Below are 20,513 nucleotides of genomic sequence, written 5' to 3'. Positions count from 1 at the left end.
ACCAGGTCTGTAAGCACTCATAGTCAGCTGGTGTCTTCAGAGCGACTGTGGTGCGTCAAAACGGCGATAAAACAGCATTCGGATGGAGTCAGTCTGCTACCAGGCTGATCAGGATGTGATAGAGACTGGGGTCAAGCTGGTAATTACGAGCAGCCTGTTTGTAATAATACGGAGATTAAATGATAAATCAGCAAATAGGTTATGATGTGTTGGCATCACATTAAACAGAAGTTCACATTAACTACTTATAACTACAACAAGTTGTTGCTGCAGGACAGCGGTTTATCTATGAAATGACACAGCTGCTTAGCAAAACACATTTTCTAGTACCAGAATACCAGTTGAGTATTGCAAAGAAATGTGCACTCATCACTACTCATCAGTGCAGACTGACTCCGATTGATTGCAACGTGTTGGCAATCTGTCTGCATTTCTAAATGATATAAATAGACAGCAGGTATTTCCAAAGTTTTGCAGATCTGTGATTGCAGTCACTGTGAAACGTGGCTCGAACACTGGGCAACAATTTAGCTGTTGCTAGATGAGAAAAAATTTCAATGCAATAACTAGTCAGCTACCATTTTGTTTCTCGTTTTGTTTTCTAGTTGTGAGGAGGTTGCGTTCCTGTTTTTCCTCAAGTGTAACCAAATCATTATATCCTGGCTAGCTAGCCTAGTGTGCTTTGTGAACATTTCTAAGCTCCAAAGCCTGACAGCATGCCAAACTTACGGATGCACTATTTGGATCTGCTGTCAGTGACACCAGGCTGATCCATGTAGTTCACTTACACGTTGTTCTGTATTTTTTTACTCAACCACAAACTGTGTTTAAGTGAGCTGACATGACTGGAAAGCAAAGCTTTCCCTCGCTCACTCGCTCTCACTCCCACAGTGTAACTCTGGAAGTTTTTATGTCTCATCAGTATATTAATATTATTTCACTTGCTCTATGCAAAGAGGTGCACACACAGCGAGACTGAGAGCAGAGGAAGAAGAAACTGGCATGTGAGTAAAACTCAGTAAAGTGCAGCAAAGACTTGTCATTAGGTCATTAATGTTTTTTGTAAATGTTTATTTTTATGTGTCTTGGGTCTGTTGGGTTTTTTTGGGGGGGGTTTAAGTCTTTGATTTTTTTGTCCAATTTATTTTATAAAGTTAATAAAAGTATTCCTCAGAATACTAGTAGCCTCAGTGAAGCTATATGCAGTCTACTTCCTGTAGCCACAGTGAAGCTACTCATGCACTGTGTAAGAATGGGAGCATCTGATCTGAGAGGCCTGTCTTTATCATTCTTTGATGTCATACTGGTTCTGATGGTCCATGACCTTTACTCATGCAAAGCCATGTTATGTTTAAAAAATACAGATTCTTTTCTTCGGCTCTAACCTAAAGGAAATATGTTTTTGATCCCCAGCGACTGGGTTTTTGCGCTGGTTTGTCATGAATTGAAACAGCTTGAGTCTTTTCTCGTCTTGCTGCCCAGTGTTTCAATTTTGCTTCTGTTCAAGCAAAGATTTAATTTCCTGCGCGCACAGAAACAGTGAATGATTGAAAGCTTCAACTATGTCTGATGCCATTTTGCAATTGTGTTCCAGACTAGACCCCTTCATTTCATACCAGTGCGGCCTGTTAGCCACATCATATTAAGATGAAGGTGGAAAGTGCGAGGAATATCTAACTGCTGCTGGGTAAAACTGAATTTGTTTTTTGATAAACACCAGTGTCAGGTTTAATGATGGTGCCGTTTCACAGAAAATGAAAGCCTGTTTTATTGTAAATTTACTCGTTATCTGTAATAATTAGGCTTTCTACCTGAGAAGTAGTTTTTGACTAATGTGTGCCGAATGTTTGTTCATTTTCTTTGCACACATTCAGCTGCAATCATTAGAAGTATTTTAAAGTAAAGCTCTGCATGCAAGCCTGTTAGTGTAACTACATATATACAGTATAGAGAGAGCGTTAGCAAAACCCTGACTAAGCAAGTTGTCTCAGTGTGAATTCTTAAAGAACGTCCACGAGGTCAGAAACTGCACTTTTAATTCTTCATATATTAGGCAGCAACTTATTTGCGAAATTGATGGAAACAAGCCGTTATTAAACGTGTAATGTGCTGTGGTAAGGACAGATTGATGAAATAACTCAAAGATAATTAGCGTGGGCGGTGAATTACTGCTCAGAATGAAGTTAAAACACTGTAACACAAGAAAACTAACAAGCTTCTCCTCAGCATGCAGCCAGCCCACAGCCACAGTGACAGAGAACACAAACAACCTTCGGGAAAGACACTGTTTAACAAGCTGAAGGCGTCAATCTTCTTCATATGAAGATAAGGCAACAGTTATTTTTATGAGGAGCTGAGAACCATGTGGTTTGTATCCAGCTGATTTCACCCAGTGAGCTGAAGTGATCTGTGAAATGAGCAGGTATGGTGATTGATGGGAAAGAAGACCTGCAGCCTGTCTGCGTTGCATTGCACAGGCTTGGCTGTTTCTGTTCAGTTCAGTTTTAGTTATGCACTCAAAGTGAGGTCAGTGCCTTACATGACCGTGAGAAACCCGACAATTCCCTTTGAGCAAGCACTTACCCTAAATAACACAAATGTTGTGAAGCTGTTTACCACGTCAATATTAATTGTGTTAACCCACCAAATAATGATAGACTGAGGGAGCAATTTCACACTCATTCATTCGCCTGAAAACTTTAATCACTGAAATGATTCGGCTTTGGTCAATATTGTCATGAAGTAACAGAATTTCTGCAAAGATAAACGGCAAAATCCAGCTTAATTCAGAGGTCTTACAAATCCACTCAAACAGGATCCACAGTGGGAGTTTGCACTGCTTTCTACTCCCAGCCCGTCCATCTTTTGGAATTGTGTTTTTCATGGAGGGCTAAAAATAAACACATCAGTTTGTTTGTCAATAATTAAAAATATCAATTTGATTTAAAAACATAAGCAGTTGTTTTGCTATTATTAATTATTCTGTGCTTCTGTCAACACCACCCATCAGAGTCAAGGGGCGGGGCCTAATCAAACACTGACCTAATCAAAAACATTGATTTGTTCCGGGCTCGCAGTGGGTATTTCTCAGAGTTTGTATTGCACACTTGTTAGTTCCTATTGAACCAGTACACTCAGGAGTCCAGACATCCGAGGACAGGAGGATGCAGCGTACTCAACGACATCTGCTCAGCTTCATTGTTTACTTTACTGCGTTTTATGATTAATGTTTACGATGAAAGTAGCACATAAGAGACCTAATTACCTGTGTTCTTTCCAAACACACACACGTTTTTAAAAGCCCTCTGGCAAGATGCTCAGCTATAAAAGGGCCGTTAATGTGAAATTATTTTAAAAGGTCATAAACACTGGACTCATTTGGATGAGGTAAAGAAGTGTACACCGGCAGATTAAATTCAATATTACTGATTATTCAAGCGACAGTTCAGCAGTCGCTATGCATCTATACACTCACTGCTCATCAAAGAAAAAAACACACAGAGCTAATAATTCAAGTAGACTTCTATAACTTATAATAGGCAGCTGGTGTTTAGAATACAGTTGGATAAATATTAAAAATGAATAATTTGATCATCTCTGGAACAGGCCTGACATTACTCTTCAGGAACATCATCAATATGCAAGTCCAGATGTTTCTGCTCTTGGTGAAAATGCTCAGTTTCCTCTCTGTTTTAAAATATTTTTAATGTTGGTTTTATTGGAAAATAAGGTGTCATAAACAAGTTTAACACATCTGAACATCATGAAATAAAGACAAGCAAATGATTCTGTTGAAAATAGAATACAACACTCCAGTGGTGCATCATGGTTCACTAAAACGATCCAGTTATGAAGCTTACCTTTAATCTGAAAATGAACAAACCATCACCGGTTAGATATCATCTCTGTGATTTATATCCTGTGTTTACCCCCGAGTGAGAGGTGAGGGGTTTTGAAAACAGTGTTCTGGGAGCAGGCTGTTCTCAGCAAGCATCATGAGCTCCGATTGGCCGATCAGCTGATCGCTGAGATGAGCTGGCTGTTAGCCTAATGGGACCTGACATGTCACAAAATGTTGGAGAATTTTTGTAAATATGCTCTATCTCAGCAAATCAACGAGATAGTTGAAATTTATAGCACTATGTTCTCACCTTAAAACTCCTAAAAGTGTATTTATTGTAGGATTTCAACGTTTTACTTGCAGTTTGGTGCTTTGCTCCCGCCACTGCTGCTTGTGATGTAGTTTGAAATGCATTCTTGGATACCTGGCTGCCACAAGTCCACACCACCCCCAACCATGAGTCTGTTATCTGGGTAACCAGTCAGATGTTAAGGTGTGTTGATAAGCTGCAGTGACAGTTTAAATTATTTCATGGCACAATAAAGCACAGGAACCATGAAATAATGCAGTGTTTCCCAACCTTTTGGAGCCACGGCACACATTTCACTTTAGAATCACACGTCACGCCACCAAACACAAATGTCACAAAAAGCATAATTTCTCCCCGCGCCCAGTTATATACCTTTTTTGTCTTTCTTCCGACCACTGCTCACGCTGGGCCTTCATCTGGGTCGGAATTTTCTCCAGGTCAGATTAACTACTTTTCAAATATTTATCTATTACTATTACACGCTGCGTTGTCTCACTTGCAGCATGACCATGTAATTTCTTCTTCGTCTTCTGTCTTACTGACAGTTGGCAACCCATTTAATTAGAGCAGGTAGTTATACTGCCCTCTAGTGGAAGAGAATGTAATTGCTCTGCCCGTTATTCACACTGGTTGCTTAGCGTACCAATCAGGTGAAACGTGATTATCTCCATGGCACACTTGATCATTTCTCATGGCACACCTATGTGCGCCAAAAATCAGTCTCCTCGTGGACTCCTCATGGTTAAGTGTCGGACTTTGCAACAGAAAAAAAGTAGCCACTTTTCAGTATTTATAACTACTTTAATTGTATTATTTTCTAACATGCCCATTCTGTTTTTGTAGGGGTGTAGTTGCTCTGATTGACAGGTGGTTGCCTTCTTGGTTTTATCTCAGCTAACTCGAGTCACTAAACTGGACCTCTAAATTTCTTTCATGTTGTCAGAACGTTTTTAATCCAAGTAACTGACAAATATTCTGACCTTATTTACAGTTATTTGTACTAACAACTCATCCAAGAAATGAATTCTTCAGTTTGGTGAGCAAAACTCTTGTATTATGTTCTGTCTGTCCCATGGAGCCTTTTGGACTCTCTATACTAACCAAAAGTTTGGGCACTCTGCCTTCAAATATGGTGACTTCTGGCTCCAGAAAGTAAGATAATGGTAGTCTAAGGAGCTTGGAAGGAAAAGGTCCTACTACGATGACCTGGATGACTGAGAACCTTCACACATATAAGATAATGGTATCATAAAGCTAAAACCAAGGCATCGAAATGGGCGTTGATAGATCTTATGGTTCCATGGTGACTATGTTTATATAGTGCCTTTGATCAATCCTACAGGACACAAACAGAAACGTGCGGCGCTCCTAGTCGAGGAGTCGTGACAGAGGCAGTGATCTCGGCTGTCTAGGGTGGGCAGTGACCGTCATGATGGCATTTTTAAATGTCTTTGTGTGGTCTTTGCGGTTGAAGTTCCCCCTTTGATTAGGATCAATCCAGGAAATCATACAGCAACATTTACGTCAGAAGTCTGGCTGTCAGAGCTGCTTAATGGGGCTCTGATTGAATTATTTAATTGCATGTAAACGTAACCACTGTAATTCCACCCAATCTAAAGTTAATGGAAAACACATCAATCAACAAGAAGCCCGGCCATTTCACATTCCTGAGTCTCGACTGGTGATTACCACTTCAGAAAAATCACAGGGCTGCCTCAACGAGACAATTCAGCCATCGAGACAAACGCCCCAATTAGGATCTTTATTGGTTGTTGCCATCACCATCTGCAATTCGATTGCTTGTGACACTCATCTAGAGTGTATTTTTTTTAGCCATGCATGTGTGTGTTTGTATTTGAAAGCCATATCTCTTCTTCCATGCCGAATCATTAGATGTGTCAGGCCCGTTTAACTGTGACTCTGATGAGCAGTGTGGTGCAGACGTCTGTAATGTGGCTGACAGAGTGGTGATGGATCATTCAGCCACACTTTCGCCACCTAGACACGCTGTAAATGACTTTATTGGAGGTTTGTAATGGCTCGTGATGGCTGCCGTTGTGATCGTTGTGCTCGCTTTTCTTTGTTTCTGCCTGTTTTTCTTGTTTTTTTTAATGTCCTGATCTGTCAGCGGCGCGGCGCGTGTTGATGAGACACGGCGATGCGGGCTGTATGGATGCTGTGAAACTCTGCAGATAATGCATTTTTCTTTCTTACTGCAGCTCATCTTTTCTCTTCAAATTTGCATCTGCTTGTTTACTGCTCTGTGCTACTTTGGTGCCATTTTCTTCTACTTTGTCGTGACCCTTTCTTGTGCTGCTCTTTCCATTTCCCTGACTTGTCCTTTTCTTTCTCCTACTTGTCTTTTCAACGCACATTTGCATTGGCCTTTTTGTGACTCCACTGCCTCGATGTCATTTCCCTTTACTTTATCTGCTCTCTTCTGTTCTCTTACTCTATTTAGAGACGCCTCCATCTCCCAGTCTCCACTGCTTATTTGTTTCTTTTTTTTCCTCTCGCTCCTCTTTTTTTCCATCTGTCTCCTTCAGTCTTATCGCCTCAGTTTTTTTCTGCATCACCTTCTGTCTCGACTTAATTAATTTCTGTGTCGATCCATTTAAAGCTCACTCTGTCGTTTTTGTCCTTCCAGTGCGACCCAGGAGAAGCTACAAAGTTGCTGTATGACCTTCTGTACACCGAGCCTATCAAGATCGTCCTGATGCCTGGCTGCAGTGGCGTCTCCACGTTAGTGGCTGAAGCAGCTCGCATGTGGAACCTCATAGTGGTGAGTGTCTTCCTTCGCGCTGTTCCTGTTTTACTCCAGATGTTTACATTTTTCATACAAACGTGAGGCTTAACCTGAAAATCTCTTCACATAATAACAGCCAAAGTAGAATTTGCCCATATTTACTTTCGTGATGTGCACATAACGTCCAAATATGTGTCCATTATTATTTATATCCCTTTACTCCATAAGAGTCTGAATATTATTAAAATATATAATATTTGATATATTGTTAAAATCTTGTTAACAAGCGGTCACACAGGCCTAGCAGCAGGATAATAAGGCACTGAGTGGCTGGTTGGTTGTAGACAGTCACATGGTGAATTAGTGGTAAACAGTAGGGGTGCAACGATACACAAAATTCACGGTTCGGTTCGGTTCGATACTTTGGTGTCACGGTTCGATATTTTTTCGATACAAAAAAATGTTCATGCCTTTTTAATTTGTCATTTATTAAAATTATAAATATATATTTTAACTCAAAAGTACAGTTTTTAAATTTAACCCTAACCCTTGTGCGTGTTTTTTATTTTGACAGCGAATGCGCACCTGCGGACCACTTATGTGCAGCCCTGGTTATTTAGCTTGTCATATTGCAGCCACAGAAATTCTTTTGTCCATGAAACCATAAAGCTGCACTTTCTTTTTGCCTTATAGTCTGATTTGTCATAACTTCTCCGTTTTGTGGTAAGCTTTTCTTTGGCTGTCACTTCTTCACCCTGACCTGTCTTATTTGGCTCAGCAGAACTGAAATGCTTTTACACACACACTCACATAAGCTCAGCGATTCTCTGCGCGATCAACCTCTCACATGTTTAAGCTGCGGGAGATTTCACTTGTCATGTTTGCATAGTAAGCTAACGATTAATAAGACGATGTCAGAGGAATTGGTGCACAAATTATCATCACTCACAGATCAGTGCTGTCGCTCTCTATACACAGTTCGCACGATTGCAAAGTGAAAGCAAAAAAACAAGCGCAAATTCAAACGCGACTTCAATATGTCACATATTGACAGTGGCTCACCGATGCCAATGACATAATTACCCAGCTACATTTCTGAAAGAATGCAAAAGCATTGACATATATTTTCCTTCCTACAATAGCCCGACGGGCAGGGAAGAGAAAGATTTTGGTAGCCCGACTGAAAAAAATCGCTAGCTCCAGGACGTCGGGCTAGCGATATTGCAAGCCCTGTATCTGATTGAGGAATCACTCATCTTTGGAAAAGAGTTTATTACAGAGAAATGGCTCTTTCCAAAATAAAAGCTATACTATCCGCTTCTTCTGGGCTATATTCTCAGCAGCATAAGGAGAATCATGTGCTAACAGCTGTCTAAATGACTCGGCTAAAGTTAGTAGCATGCTTGCTTTTTTTTGTCTGCTTCCACTTGTCTTTGCACTAGGATGATGTCGGCATAAATGTGCAGTCATATTCGTTGTGTTCCCACTAGTGCTTTCAGGTTAATCTCGTTGAAATGACCTTAACGCCACAACACGGCAAATCTCCGTTAACGAGCTACCGCCGATCGCTCCGTGCATGGGGCTAGACGGCCAACACGTTAACGAGCTAACTGCGCTAACACACTAGTTCACACCAATGTAATTGAGCATTGCATGGCACATCCAACATACTGTTTTACTTTAGTCCATGACTCGCTTACCTTCAGGGTCATACGTCACATGAAAACCAAAATAATTCCAAACGCCAGATCTGAATGAGGTTCAATTTGCCTGTTGCAAGTAGAGCTTAACTTCTGTCTCGCTAGCTTGCCCTGCGCTCTTCCTTCTGACTATGCTGTCTGTGTTGAGCGCTCAGTGGATCTGCGCTCGACAGTGCAGCCTAGGCGGAGTAGTCGAACACAGATTCACTGAGCGCTCAACACAGACAGCATCGTCAGAAGGAAAGTTGATAAAATAAATTACAAATGTTGTATTGTTCGATACATATGCGTACCGAACCGAAAGCACTGTATCGAACGGTTCAATATCGATACGAATATCGTTGCACCCCTAGTAAACAGGTATATGCTGCTGTGCTGTGGTCACTGGCAGGTTGCCACGGTTGCCCACAGTTTGCAAGGAAGATGCTGACTTGTCTGCAAAAACTTGCCAAGTATTCACTGAGCAGCAGTGAAACTTTGGAGTGGATGCAAACCTGAAACTGAAACTGTTCACCTTTAAAGTAAAGTTGCATTTTTGTGTTTATTGCAGAGGTCTCGGTTTCCAACTTGCATGAAACTTTTTCATGTTTCACAACTGCTCAGCAATTAGTTCGGGAGAGCTTGTAGACAAATCGGCTTGTTCTACCAATGATGGGCGACCTTAGCAACCTGCTAGCAACCTAGGCAGGTTTTCAATGTAGCACTCTTTTGTTTTTTTGCATCTGATTTCACCTAGCAACAGTAGGCAACTACCAACAACTATAACTGTCAAGGTTAAAATATAGACAGCATTTGGTTGCCACTCTTCTTATTTGACTTTAAAGAGAGTTGCCAGGTGGTTGCAGAGCGGCCTCTGAGTGGCTGAGGCCTGACATCTGTCTCTAACTGTCTGCTGACTTCTGTCCATAAAACAAAACCTTTTCTTTATTTCCTGGATATCGTTCTGTGTTTTTGTTACTTTGCTGCCTACAAAATGGATTTTTTCTCCACCATTTTCCCCTCAGGAGTGCTGGTGTCATCCAACTAGTGCTTCCATTTTGGAAGCTTGTTATGTGTTTTACAGTCATGAAACTGAGTTGTTATTGGACTTTTAAAACTGCAGTCGTTCATGAATGTAGCCAATCATTTTCCCTTTCCAGTGGCAGTAAGTGTGGGTAGTTTGGTTGGATTTCAGCCAAGCTATTCCCTAGTTTTACGCAGCAGGCGCCTACACTATAATTAGTAGCAGGAGAAACACAAAACTGTTTTGAATAATAGTAAAAAGTTTTATAGTAATTAAAGTGCTTCATCGTGTTTTTTCAGTGTCAGCAAAGTGGGTGAAAATAGTATAAGTAGTTAAACTAAGGCCATTTGGAGCAATATGTAAGGAGTGAGAACACCAGCGTCATAGAACCTAAAGGTCTGGATTTATGACATAAAGCATGTTCTAATGCGATATCCCAGATTATAAGACTTTTTGAGTCATGTTTTAGTTTTGTGTTGTAGCCACAAGTACACGATGTTATACCTTTCAAACTTGACTGAAATTGAAAATTTTCCTGGTGATTGTTGTGATTGTTGTCTGTAAGTCTGAGGCTGTGTTCCACATACGCTGCTCACAAAGGTTTCAGGGTTTTCACCTTACAGTATGACGTGCCTCGGGGCTATACAAAGAAAACTGAATCAAAAACATCAAAGAAACACAGTATAACATCAAATCAGTTAAACTGTGAGATATCGATCTGGTCAGTTAAGCAGCAGAGGGCATTGTTAATCGGTTTCAGCTGCTTTGGTTTTAATGAAATTAACAACAGGTGCACTAGAGGGGCAACAATAAGACAACCGCCAAAACAGAGTCAGTGTTACTGTGATACCTGGAGCCTACAGAAGCTGCATGGGTAGTCCAACTCCTCCAGGATGACACCTCAATGTGTGTCATTGCCACAAGGTTTGTTGTGTCTCCCAGCACAGTTACAAAAGCATGAAGGAGATTTAAAGAGAAAGGCAGTTACTCGAAGAGAGCTTTGCAGGGCTATAGAAGGTCCTTAACCCATCAGTAAGACTGGTATCTGCTCCTTTATGTAAGGAGGAACAGAATGAGCACTGCCAGAGCTACAAATAGACCTCCAGCAGAACACACTGGTGTGAATGTCTCTGACCAAACAGAAAGAGACATCACGAGGGTGGCCTGAGGGCTGGATGTCCTCTGTCTTCACCATTGATTGAAATCCATCATTGGTGCTTTTCACAGATTAGAGCAAGTTCAGCCTGAGCACACGCGACAGACGTGAAAGGATCTGGAGAAGCTGCGGAGAACGCTATGCTGCCTGTAACATTGTTCAGCATGACCTGTTTGGTGGTGGGTCAGTGGGAGCCAAGGGTGGCATATCCATGTAAGATGTAGAATGTGCAGTGGGTGCTGGGTAGGTTGATCATTTTCATTTTATGCTTCGGAAACAGATGGCAACGTTTCGCTCCTCACGCATTACCCAGTCCAGTATAGATATCCGTGATTTTGATTTTCTTTTTAATATCTGATGTGTTTTCAACGCGTTCCCTTAATGTTTTTTTAAACCAATCCAGTGTCCTCTGAGAGTCGTCTCTCTGATATCGATTGCTGCTTTATCCTAAATCTGAGGCGTGTTTATCTGCTGTTTAGGACTCTGTGGCGATACGTCCTGTGAGCCTTTACCTATGTTCTCTGCAATAACATGTTTGTGCACAAAACATTTCTGAACTGGTCATTTAAGTTTCCTGAATCTCTTTCCTGTTAGAGTGAACGTTGATTTAAAGGATTTCTTTATCACTTTGCAAAAAGGAACTCTGAAGAGCTGATTTGGCGTACTTTTAATGGTGTACCTTTTTTCCGAAATGTATTGATATATGCCAAAAATATTTAGTAACATGCCAACTTGCTTTGCACTGTGTCAGCATCTCCGGCAAATAATGAATCGGCTTATATTTGAAAGAGGTTTGTAGATGGTTAGCTAAAGCAACTGCTGTAAACAGTAACTGTGTCCACTGCCAGCCTGCACAAGTTTGGAAAAAGGTTTTAGCAACAGCAAGGTGTGAAGATGTAAAGGAGCTGCTCAGCATCGAAGAGCTTCATCTGTCAAATATGCTGTTGGATGTTTTGGCCTTCACACCTGTACCTTACATTTCCCTGATCACAGAACTACAGCAAATAACGATCCCACACGTTTAGCTAAAATGGTAAAATCTAGAAAATTCTTAAATAGCCAAATCAGTCGTGTTATTCTGTAAGCCAACACTAAATTTAGCGCTGTGAAGCCCAGTTTCAAAGTTTCAGCATTTCTTTTTTGGAGCTATGAATGATTATATTTAGACTCACCCTCCATAGGACTGTTCTAAAGGATTGCATTGGCTCATACCAGGCTGTAAACATGAGCAGACAGGGGGCTGCTAAGTAATCAGCTCACACTAAGCAGGAACATCTCGGGCTAAATCATTAAGTCAATGTAGAGTCACTTACTGTAAACGAGTCAGTTCCCAAACTCTCATGTTAAAATGGCCAAATATGTCGCATTTTTAGAGCCTGGTACAAAAAAGTTTGAATCCTTAGACCTAAACTTTGTGACAACTACACAGAGACTGAATTTATTTTATAGCTCAACCATTGTATTAAAACTTGAAGGCGCAGGGGAATAGCAGCTTTGACAGGTGGGCCAGCACAAGCAGCTGCAGCTGATAGCTCTCTGCTCTGCCTCACCTCCACTAATTGAAAGCACTGAACTGGACCTTTTGACTGTTTTTGTGCTGTTGGTGCCTTTTGAAGCATTTTAATGGAATTATCCGACTAATGTTACGACTTGCTTTATGGTGCAGCCTGTACAAGAAAGGCGTGTTTCGCTCTTGATTCAAATATTTTACTATTCTGTTACTGGGCACTAATTAGCAGATATGTGTGTGTTTGTGTTGCATCCATGCAGGTTCTTGCTACGAAACTATAAACATGGTATTAGCCAAAATGCTAAAATCTGGCTTTAAAATGTGTGAGTCTGTGGAGACTGATTTGCTTTTGGGACCAACCTCAAGTGGTCATGTGACGAACTGCATGTTTGCCATTTTTTGTGTTGGCTTCCTTTTTCAATCCTGGAAAAAATCCCATTCCAGTTGTTTTATTAGCAAAATTAACAGCGCGGACCGCAGAAGCGAACAAAAGAGGCTCTGTTACAGCAGTTTGTCTGCAGAGAACGAGAGCCAGATGCCAAACAAACAGGCTAAAAAGACAATGCTGTCCCATGTTCCTTTGTCTCTGTGGTGAACTTTGGTTCTGCGTAGCATGGAGAGGGCTGTAAGCTGATAAAATCCTTGACAACGCTGCCATTTATCTCTCTGCTTTGTGCAGCTGAACACTGCAAACGCAGTTTTAAAAGACTTCAGAAAGGATCTTTAATTAGTGTTGAGACTTTACAAGACTGACAGCTGCGCTGCTGTCTATGACAAAGAATATTTATTGGCCTCAATACAGCATCATAATATACGTACAGTATTTATGACAAGTATTAAACACAACCCAGATCTTTAAAAGAGTGAGAGATCCGTTGCTGTCTTCTGCTGCTGTGATTTTGTTGAAAGCATTTCAGCTTTTTATGCCTTCATCACTCAGTTTATTTTGTTTATCTCATTCTTTCTTCTCTTGATCTGCCTCTCTGTCACTCACGGCGCTCTGCTTATTAGCTTTGTCCCATAATTGAAGTTTCATCCAGAGATTAGTCATCGAGAACAATCAGTTCTAGCGGTTGGCATCTGCCCCTCTTTCTCGTTTCTGGGCTTTCTCAGTTTGCCACCCTTTTTTTCCTCGTCGTTAAAGACTCTTTTCCACTTTCTGACTCTTCGCCTCTCTCCTTTCTTTGTCTGTCTCTGCCTGGAGCTGGGCTGCTCTATTACAACCCCAGTTTTTTCCTTCCTTCCTTCCTTCCTTCCTCCTTTCATTCTCTAGCTTTCTCTGTGGCTCTCTCCCACTCTTCATTTCCGCCTCAATCCCTCAACTCGAGCAGTCGATTCTCCCTGCACACAAAGGGATCTGTCTCTCTTTACTACACGCCACCACTGGCACAACCACCTAACCGCCACACTCAATTATTTCTGGATGCGTTCTGCCTGCAGGAACCTCCTCGCATGTCAAACAGCTTCATCACAGTGCTGGGGAGGCAAACGCAACCTCTGTTTTTGGACACTGATCAAGGAGGGTCTCTCCATCAGCTCCTTTTAGCACAGTGTTCATTTGTTCCCCTATCTTCCTTTCTAAAAGTACTGTAAGCCACAGACGGGCAATGATCTGCTACAAGGCTACGAGAGAGCTGTCGATGTGAGAATTGAGAGATATTGTTGTGGTTCTGGGGGAGCTTCGATGTGGAACTCTGCTTGTCTCTGCGTGCTGCTGCGTGGGTCTATTTCTGCCACAGCAGCTTTTGCATTTCACTCGTGTCACTGTTTTCATGTCTGGTGAAGAGTTATTTGAGTGTTGCCAGTGTTGAGTGTAGCTTAGGTTTGACCTCAGTTAAATTATTACACTCTTGCAGGCACTGTGCTAATGAAGCCCCTTCAAAAACAAGCTGAAAACACTTCAGGTTTTCTAAGTGTTTGAGTTGATGACATTAAACGCTCTGTTGACCCAAATTAACAAACTTTCCACTTTATTTTATGTCCCTCATCTACATCTACACCCTCAGGGGTAGGGGTGCAGTACAAGTCAATTCATAGACAGGTACAGTCTTCACAAAGTCTTAACTGGGGCTCATTAATGTACAACAAGATCTCTATGTGTAGTTATTTGAGGGCCAAAAACGTTTCCAAGCAGTAAAGGAACAACTGTGCCATTATTTCATCCACAGTTCACCATACAACAGCACAGATCCTGTAGCACTCATATCAGACATGCATGGACAACAATCTATGATTAAAAACGGGTTTAAGAAGATCAACACAACACAACAATCTCTGAACAGACACGTAACCTGTCCAGCCGTCGATCATATGCTGACTCCCACAGTGGCGCTCAGTTAGCTTTCTTTTTTAAAGATGTAAAAAGGTGTTAAAAAAAAAAAAACAGACACACTGCCATCACCAGTGTATGAATGTGTTTGTGAATGACTGAATGTAGTGTAAAGCGCTTTGGGGTCCTTAGGGACTAAGTAAAGCGCTATACAAATGCAGGCCATTTACCATGTAAGGTCAGGAGAAGGCCTGTGTTTGACCAAAGAAAAACGATTCATTTCTCTTGTGGATTTTAAGGTTTTACTGGTTATTTAAGTTCAGTTAAGAAGATTTAATATATCTGACAGCTTTTAATGTGTATGTGTTTTCTGTAATGGTGTCACAGTGTTAGAAGCTGAGCTTTTGCTCAGTTTTTCCTCTCACAATGCAAATCAATCCATGTTTGAGTTGGCTGCAGGTCCAGATATACAGAGGTAGATTTGAGTAGAAGAGCTACATAAATATCAGTCAATTTCCAAATGTATGAATAAATATGATAATAATATATAATATAAATAAATTCTGTACCTAATTTTGACAGTTTTTTACTATTTAGCATGCATTGGATCACTAGCAAACCAGTCAGATATAGTTAGGGTTGGATTTTAACCAACAAGCCAAGTGTCAGAAACCTGAAGGAGTGGCATTTGAATCTGGTCTTTAAGTGGATGTTTTCCTTACAGTTCTTTTCATTATAATTTGTTTGGTTATACCAAAGTGGTGACAATTTTATATGACTGGTTACGTTTTAGTCTCGTAACCCGAGTCCTGCCTGTGCCTCTACACAGACCGCCAGCCTCCGGGTCGATATCAAGGGCTAAAGTCAGTTTCACTAGAGATTTAAGGCAAGTTTCCACAAATGTAAGACTATGTTTGCAACACCTCCAGGGACAAGAGAATAAAATAAGGAACTTTTTTTGTTTCTAAGTGTAGTGATATTCGTGTCTGGAATTTTTTCCCATTGGTGTTATTTGCCCAGGCTTTGTGATATCAACCTCTGAGACGGGGCCCTCTGCCCTCGGTTGAATGAATCTCCCTTGATGCGTGATAACTGCATGAAAAAAATCACAATTTCAACAGCAACACGTCAAAAAACCACTAGGCCTCAAATGACTTTTGCATTCACTTCTCGCCATTTAACAGACATGTGAAAGTTCACTGATGAACAGGAGGCTGAATTGAAGGATACTAAAGGATCATTATTTTGAGTGATTATTCACACAAGGCTTGTTGCAGAGGATTGGTCATCACGGCCATAATTATTCCCTGATTTATTCCCCAGTCATACTGTGAGATTGGATTTGTGGGTGACAAAGTGAGGAAGGCTTACAACGACTTTGGTGATCTCCTGAATTTTCCTTGCAATGTTCATCCAAGCTTAAAGTGGACCACACCAGCAGCTGTAGCTGAAAGCTTATACCAAACGATTTCACCAGTTTATGGATACAGCCACGCCATCTACTCCAGATATGGTTATGTATGGCTCCAAAAACCATCAACACTTAGCTAAAGGAACCTACAGTAGGAAATATTACAAACCTCAGTATGTTTGAAACATGCTGGTCGGTATTCTCTTCGTCCGCATGGCTACTTGTTGCTTTCTGTTCCATTTGCCCGAACTGAACTTGGTAGAAGAGCTTTTGTCCATTTAGCACCCTCGGCCTGGAACAAACTGCAGAAGGAAGGGAAAATGACTGAATTCATTTCATTAAGTGCTTTTAAATCTAAACTACGAATCCTTGAGGCCAAGTCCATAACATGTAACTGTTTCAATTAGATTGATTGTCATTTTAACTGACTTTTTTATTTGAATTTTATTGAATTTTATTTTTTATTTTATTTGTATTCTTTCACTTATTGTTGCATGTGTGTTGTTGCTGCCTGTGTTTGAGTAATTTCTGTAACTGTGAGACATCTGCTGCTGCCTATCTTGGCCAGGTCTCCCTTGAAAAAGAGGTTTTTAATCTCAATGGGATCTTCCTGGTTAAATAAAGGTTATCACACTGACACGAAGTATTCTTCATGCTGAACATGAATGTTGATGCGGTTTTTACTCTTCTGTTCACTGGACAAGTTTGCTTCCTTATTTGGGATTGGCACAAGAGAAACTAGTTTCAGTGTAATGAAAGAGCATTTTGTGCCATGAACAGGAAGTTGAAGTACGGATCATTATTTTGAGTGATAGGCACGATCAGTTCATTGCCTGTTTTGTTGCTTCATGTTGACAGTATAGTTTATGGCCAACCATATTCTCTCACCCCAACCGGTCACGGCAGATGGCCCCTCCCTGAGCCTGGTTCTGCCGGAGGTTTCTTCCTGTTAAAAGGGAGTTTTTCCTTCTCACTGTTGCCAAAGTGCTGCTCATAGGGATTCATTCTTTAAAAAATTCTTTAAAAAATAAACATATGTGGCTGTCATTAAACTTCCATCTCAATGGTTGCTTATTCTCATGTATGTATGTTACCCATCACATTTATACCTGAGCATGTGTCATCCTTCAAAGCTCCCGTGGTTTTCTTCAGATCTTTCGCCACCGCTCCCAGATCAGCTGTCACTTCCTGTAAAGTTTCTCCTCCTTCGTATTGATGCCTTCGTCTACGTGCCTTTCCTCACAGGAATTTGTTATTGTGGGGAGTCCACATCGCACATGACATTTGACATCAGTCATCGAGCCCCCTCTCGCTCCCAGTGGAGAACATCTCACAGCTATAGGTAATGGGGCCGAGATGAGAGCTGAGAGTAGGAGAGGCAGCTCGTGTCTTTAATGGCTCCCTAAACGGCAGGTTCCTCATTTTAAAGAAGGCCTGTCGAGGATTTTATTTCGACTTGTCACTGTGAGACTAATTGATAGAGGAACAGTTTTCTTCTACTTCTACTGACATTTTCTAACAACCATTTTCCCCGCTGCCTTTTTTGAGGTATTATGGCTGAGAACTCTTATTATATAGGTCCATATTGCTTTGAGACTAGAATAATTTGATTATTTTTAAATATATGTCTGTAATCGTGGCGTCGGCAATCTTGGTTTCATGGCACTTGATGCACGGAGAACCCTGCAAGAGTGATTTAGTGTGTTTTTTGTGGTTCGTTTGTTTTAAATGAAATTATGGAGTTCATCAACATCTAATAAGCCATAGGAAAGCCTAAAGAAGTGAGGGGGTGTGTAAGAAAAGGAGAAAATGGGAGTAGGGAATTTGTTTTTGGTTTTCTTTCTTTGTAATGGCCTTCTTCTCCGGCCCATCAAAGACAACTTTGGACAGGAACATCTATTTACTGGGTGAACCTTCAAAATAGATAACTTTTTCTCTTTTTCCACAAACGCCAATTTCCAGGGCTGAAAAACGAAAGCCAGCTTTCAGACGTGTCAAAATCTGCAGTTCGTCTAATGGCCCCTTGAGGCTGTCAACAATTCGTACAGACTCCAGCGTTAAAATGCGAAACTTTATAGCCCTAAAAATCTACAGAATGGTTTTTGGGATCTATCCATACCCTTTCATAGATCATATTAAAAATCTGATATATTTTCTGTGTTCTATAGCGAGTACAGGGTTTATTATATTTTATTTATATTTTTATCTACATTTCACACAGCGTACTGGCATGTTCAGAATTTCCATATATATAGTATATATTTCTTTAAGTGCCTTTTCTGTTTTCTGTCTTGCAACAAGCCCTCTCAATTATCTTTGTGCTCTTGGTGCCTTTGGAAGCATTTTGATGGGATTAGCTGAACAATAACATGACCTGCTGGTTTTTATCACTCAGTTATCATCTGCATTAAGTCTGTGACTTACACTGACAGCCCAAACTAGCAGCCTAAACTTGTTAGCACTCTTTTGTGCCTGTGTAGTCGTTGCCTGCTCAAAAAAACAAGCATCACAAAGGCCAAAATACTAACGCTGAGCCTTTAAAGTATGGCCACCAGCGAGGAGGTGCTACACCTGAACGTCTACAGCGTCCGCTCCTTCCTCATTAACTGTTTTATGCTTCTTTTGTTTTCGCAGCTCTCCTATGGTTCCAGCTCACCAGCCCTGTCCAACCGCCAGCGTTTCCCGACATTCTTCCGCACGCACCCGTCAGCCACCCTTCACAACCCCACCAGGGTGCAGCTCTTCAAGAAGTGGAAGTGGACTCGTATCGCCACCATTCAGCAGACCACTGAAGTCTTCACTTCCGTCAGTACCTTTAATCTTCATCACTCTTTTGTCTTCAGCTCTCTCTTCTTGCTTGCTCACTCCTGGCTTTATGGCCTGAGCCTGGCTGCTTGCTTGCCAGCCTCTGAATGTTTGTTTATGAGCAGGCCAAGCTATACACCTTTAAGCAATCTCTCCTGGCGATTGATGGAGGATTTTTTTTAAAGTAATTTGTTGGAGTATTGCTTGTGAGAAATATTGATCTGGCAGGACACTCTCCTAGCCATAGCGATCGATACCAGCGTCACTTGGGTTGGTTCCTGTAATGGAGGTTAATGATTCTGCTCGCTCTTCCTTTCCTCCCGCTTCTCGCATTCTTCTTCTTTCCAGTCATGTCTTTGTCAAAAAATCTATTCTCTCCCATGCTGTCTTGTTGTTATTTATCATACATGCCCACAGTCTCCATCCCTCTCTTGGTGTTTCTCATGTACACTTCAGATTTATTTATTTCCCCCCCTCTGGACTTAGCTGCATTTCTTTTGTCTTTCTGTGTAATCTCAACCTGCCTTCTCTCTTCATCTCTCTGTTTGGCCGCCTCTCTAACCTCCTCTTCCTCCCCCCTCCCTGTCTGTCTTCGTCTGTCCTTCCCTTTCATGTGGCAGACTCTGGATGATCTGGAGCAGAGGGTGAAGGAGGCAGGCATCGAGATCAGCGTTCGCCAGAGTTTCCTCACCGACCCGGCTGTCGCTGTCAAGAACCTCAAGGTGCTTTGATTAAAAATTCACCTCAGCTGCTGGTCGTCTCGCTCCCCCCCTCCTCTCCCCCTCTCCTTTCTCCTCTGGCTCACAGCTGCACACGATGCCATTAGCATAGAGGCGATTTGATAGAGGAAATTAATGCGCCATGCTAATTAGCAGCTCCCGAACAGCAGCATGTGCCATCCTGTGAAGCGGCAAGACTTTGGCACATTGTGCTGCCACATCAGACTGCACTACTGAAGTTCTATTGTTGCTGCTGATGTAACTAAGCAATGTTTTGTTATGATTTGATGCAGCGCCAGGATGCTCGGATCATCGTGGGGCTCTTTTATGAGACCGAAGCACGGAAGGTGTTTTGTGAGGTTGGTACCTTTTCCCTGCTCAATTGATCCCAGAACGCCCAACCTGACTGGCTATTAGAAGAAATTGAGCTCTGTAATGGGCTCTTTGAATGTCTGAATGAACATCCTTGTTTGGCAGCGATACAACACGCTCAACTGGGAATAATTTATCTTTCTCTTCATCCTTCTGTGCTGCAGGTGTTCAAGGAGAAGCTCTACGGGAAGAAGCATGTGTGGTTCCTGATAGGCTGGTACGCAGACAACTGGTTTAAGATCAAAGACCCGGCCATCAACTGCACAGTCGAGAACATGACTGAGGCCGTGGAGGGTCACGTGACCACTGAGATCGTCATGCTGAATCCTGAAACTGTCCGTGGAGTCTCCAACATGGTGGGAATGCAAATCGCTCCTCTATTTAATGCATTAAAGAGATTAGTTGTATTAATCAGGGAAAACATGTGTAGCTTGATCGACAAATAATGAGTGTTGGTAACTGGATTACAGAGAAAACATCGCAATTCAAAGTAATTAAGGCAATTTGATTGAACGATGGTGTTTAATGAGCTTATAATGACATTAAATAGAGCTCACCTGTTCTTTGTCCAGCACTTTGGGGATCCGGTAACACATACAATGCTTTGGTTCATGTCTACAAACTGATGACATTCCCATCAGCCTCGCCTGTGCTTTTGTTGATTAGCAAAA

The 20,513-nt window shown here is 41.5% G+C and overlaps 1 protein-coding gene across 4 annotated transcripts in view; it reads left to right on the top strand.

Annotated features, from left to right (window-relative positions):
* The window catches only part of LOC101470214 (gamma-aminobutyric acid type B receptor subunit 1), a 129,277-nt gene that overhangs the window by 54,166 nt on the left and 54,598 nt on the right, over positions 1-20,513 (top strand). For all 4 annotated transcript variants that reach the window (XM_076886117.1, XM_076886118.1, XM_076886120.1 and 1 more), the window contains 5 exons: positions 6,799-6,933; positions 18,581-18,751; positions 19,372-19,473; positions 19,764-19,829; positions 20,007-20,198. In XM_076886117.1, the coding sequence (XP_076742232.1) occupies positions 6,799-6,933; positions 18,581-18,751; positions 19,372-19,473; positions 19,764-19,829; positions 20,007-20,198 (666 nt within the window). The remainder of the gene's footprint in view (positions 1-6,798; positions 6,934-18,580; positions 18,752-19,371; positions 19,474-19,763; positions 19,830-20,006; positions 20,199-20,513) is intronic.

This window comes from Maylandia zebra, linkage group LG1, assembly GCF_041146795.1.
Source record: "Maylandia zebra isolate NMK-2024a linkage group LG1, Mzebra_GT3a, whole genome shotgun sequence".
Taxonomy (NCBI): domain Eukaryota; kingdom Metazoa; phylum Chordata; class Actinopteri; order Cichliformes; family Cichlidae; genus Maylandia; species Maylandia zebra.
Note: the sequence above shows the minus strand (reverse complement) of the source record. Positions and strands in the feature narration are given on the sequence as shown.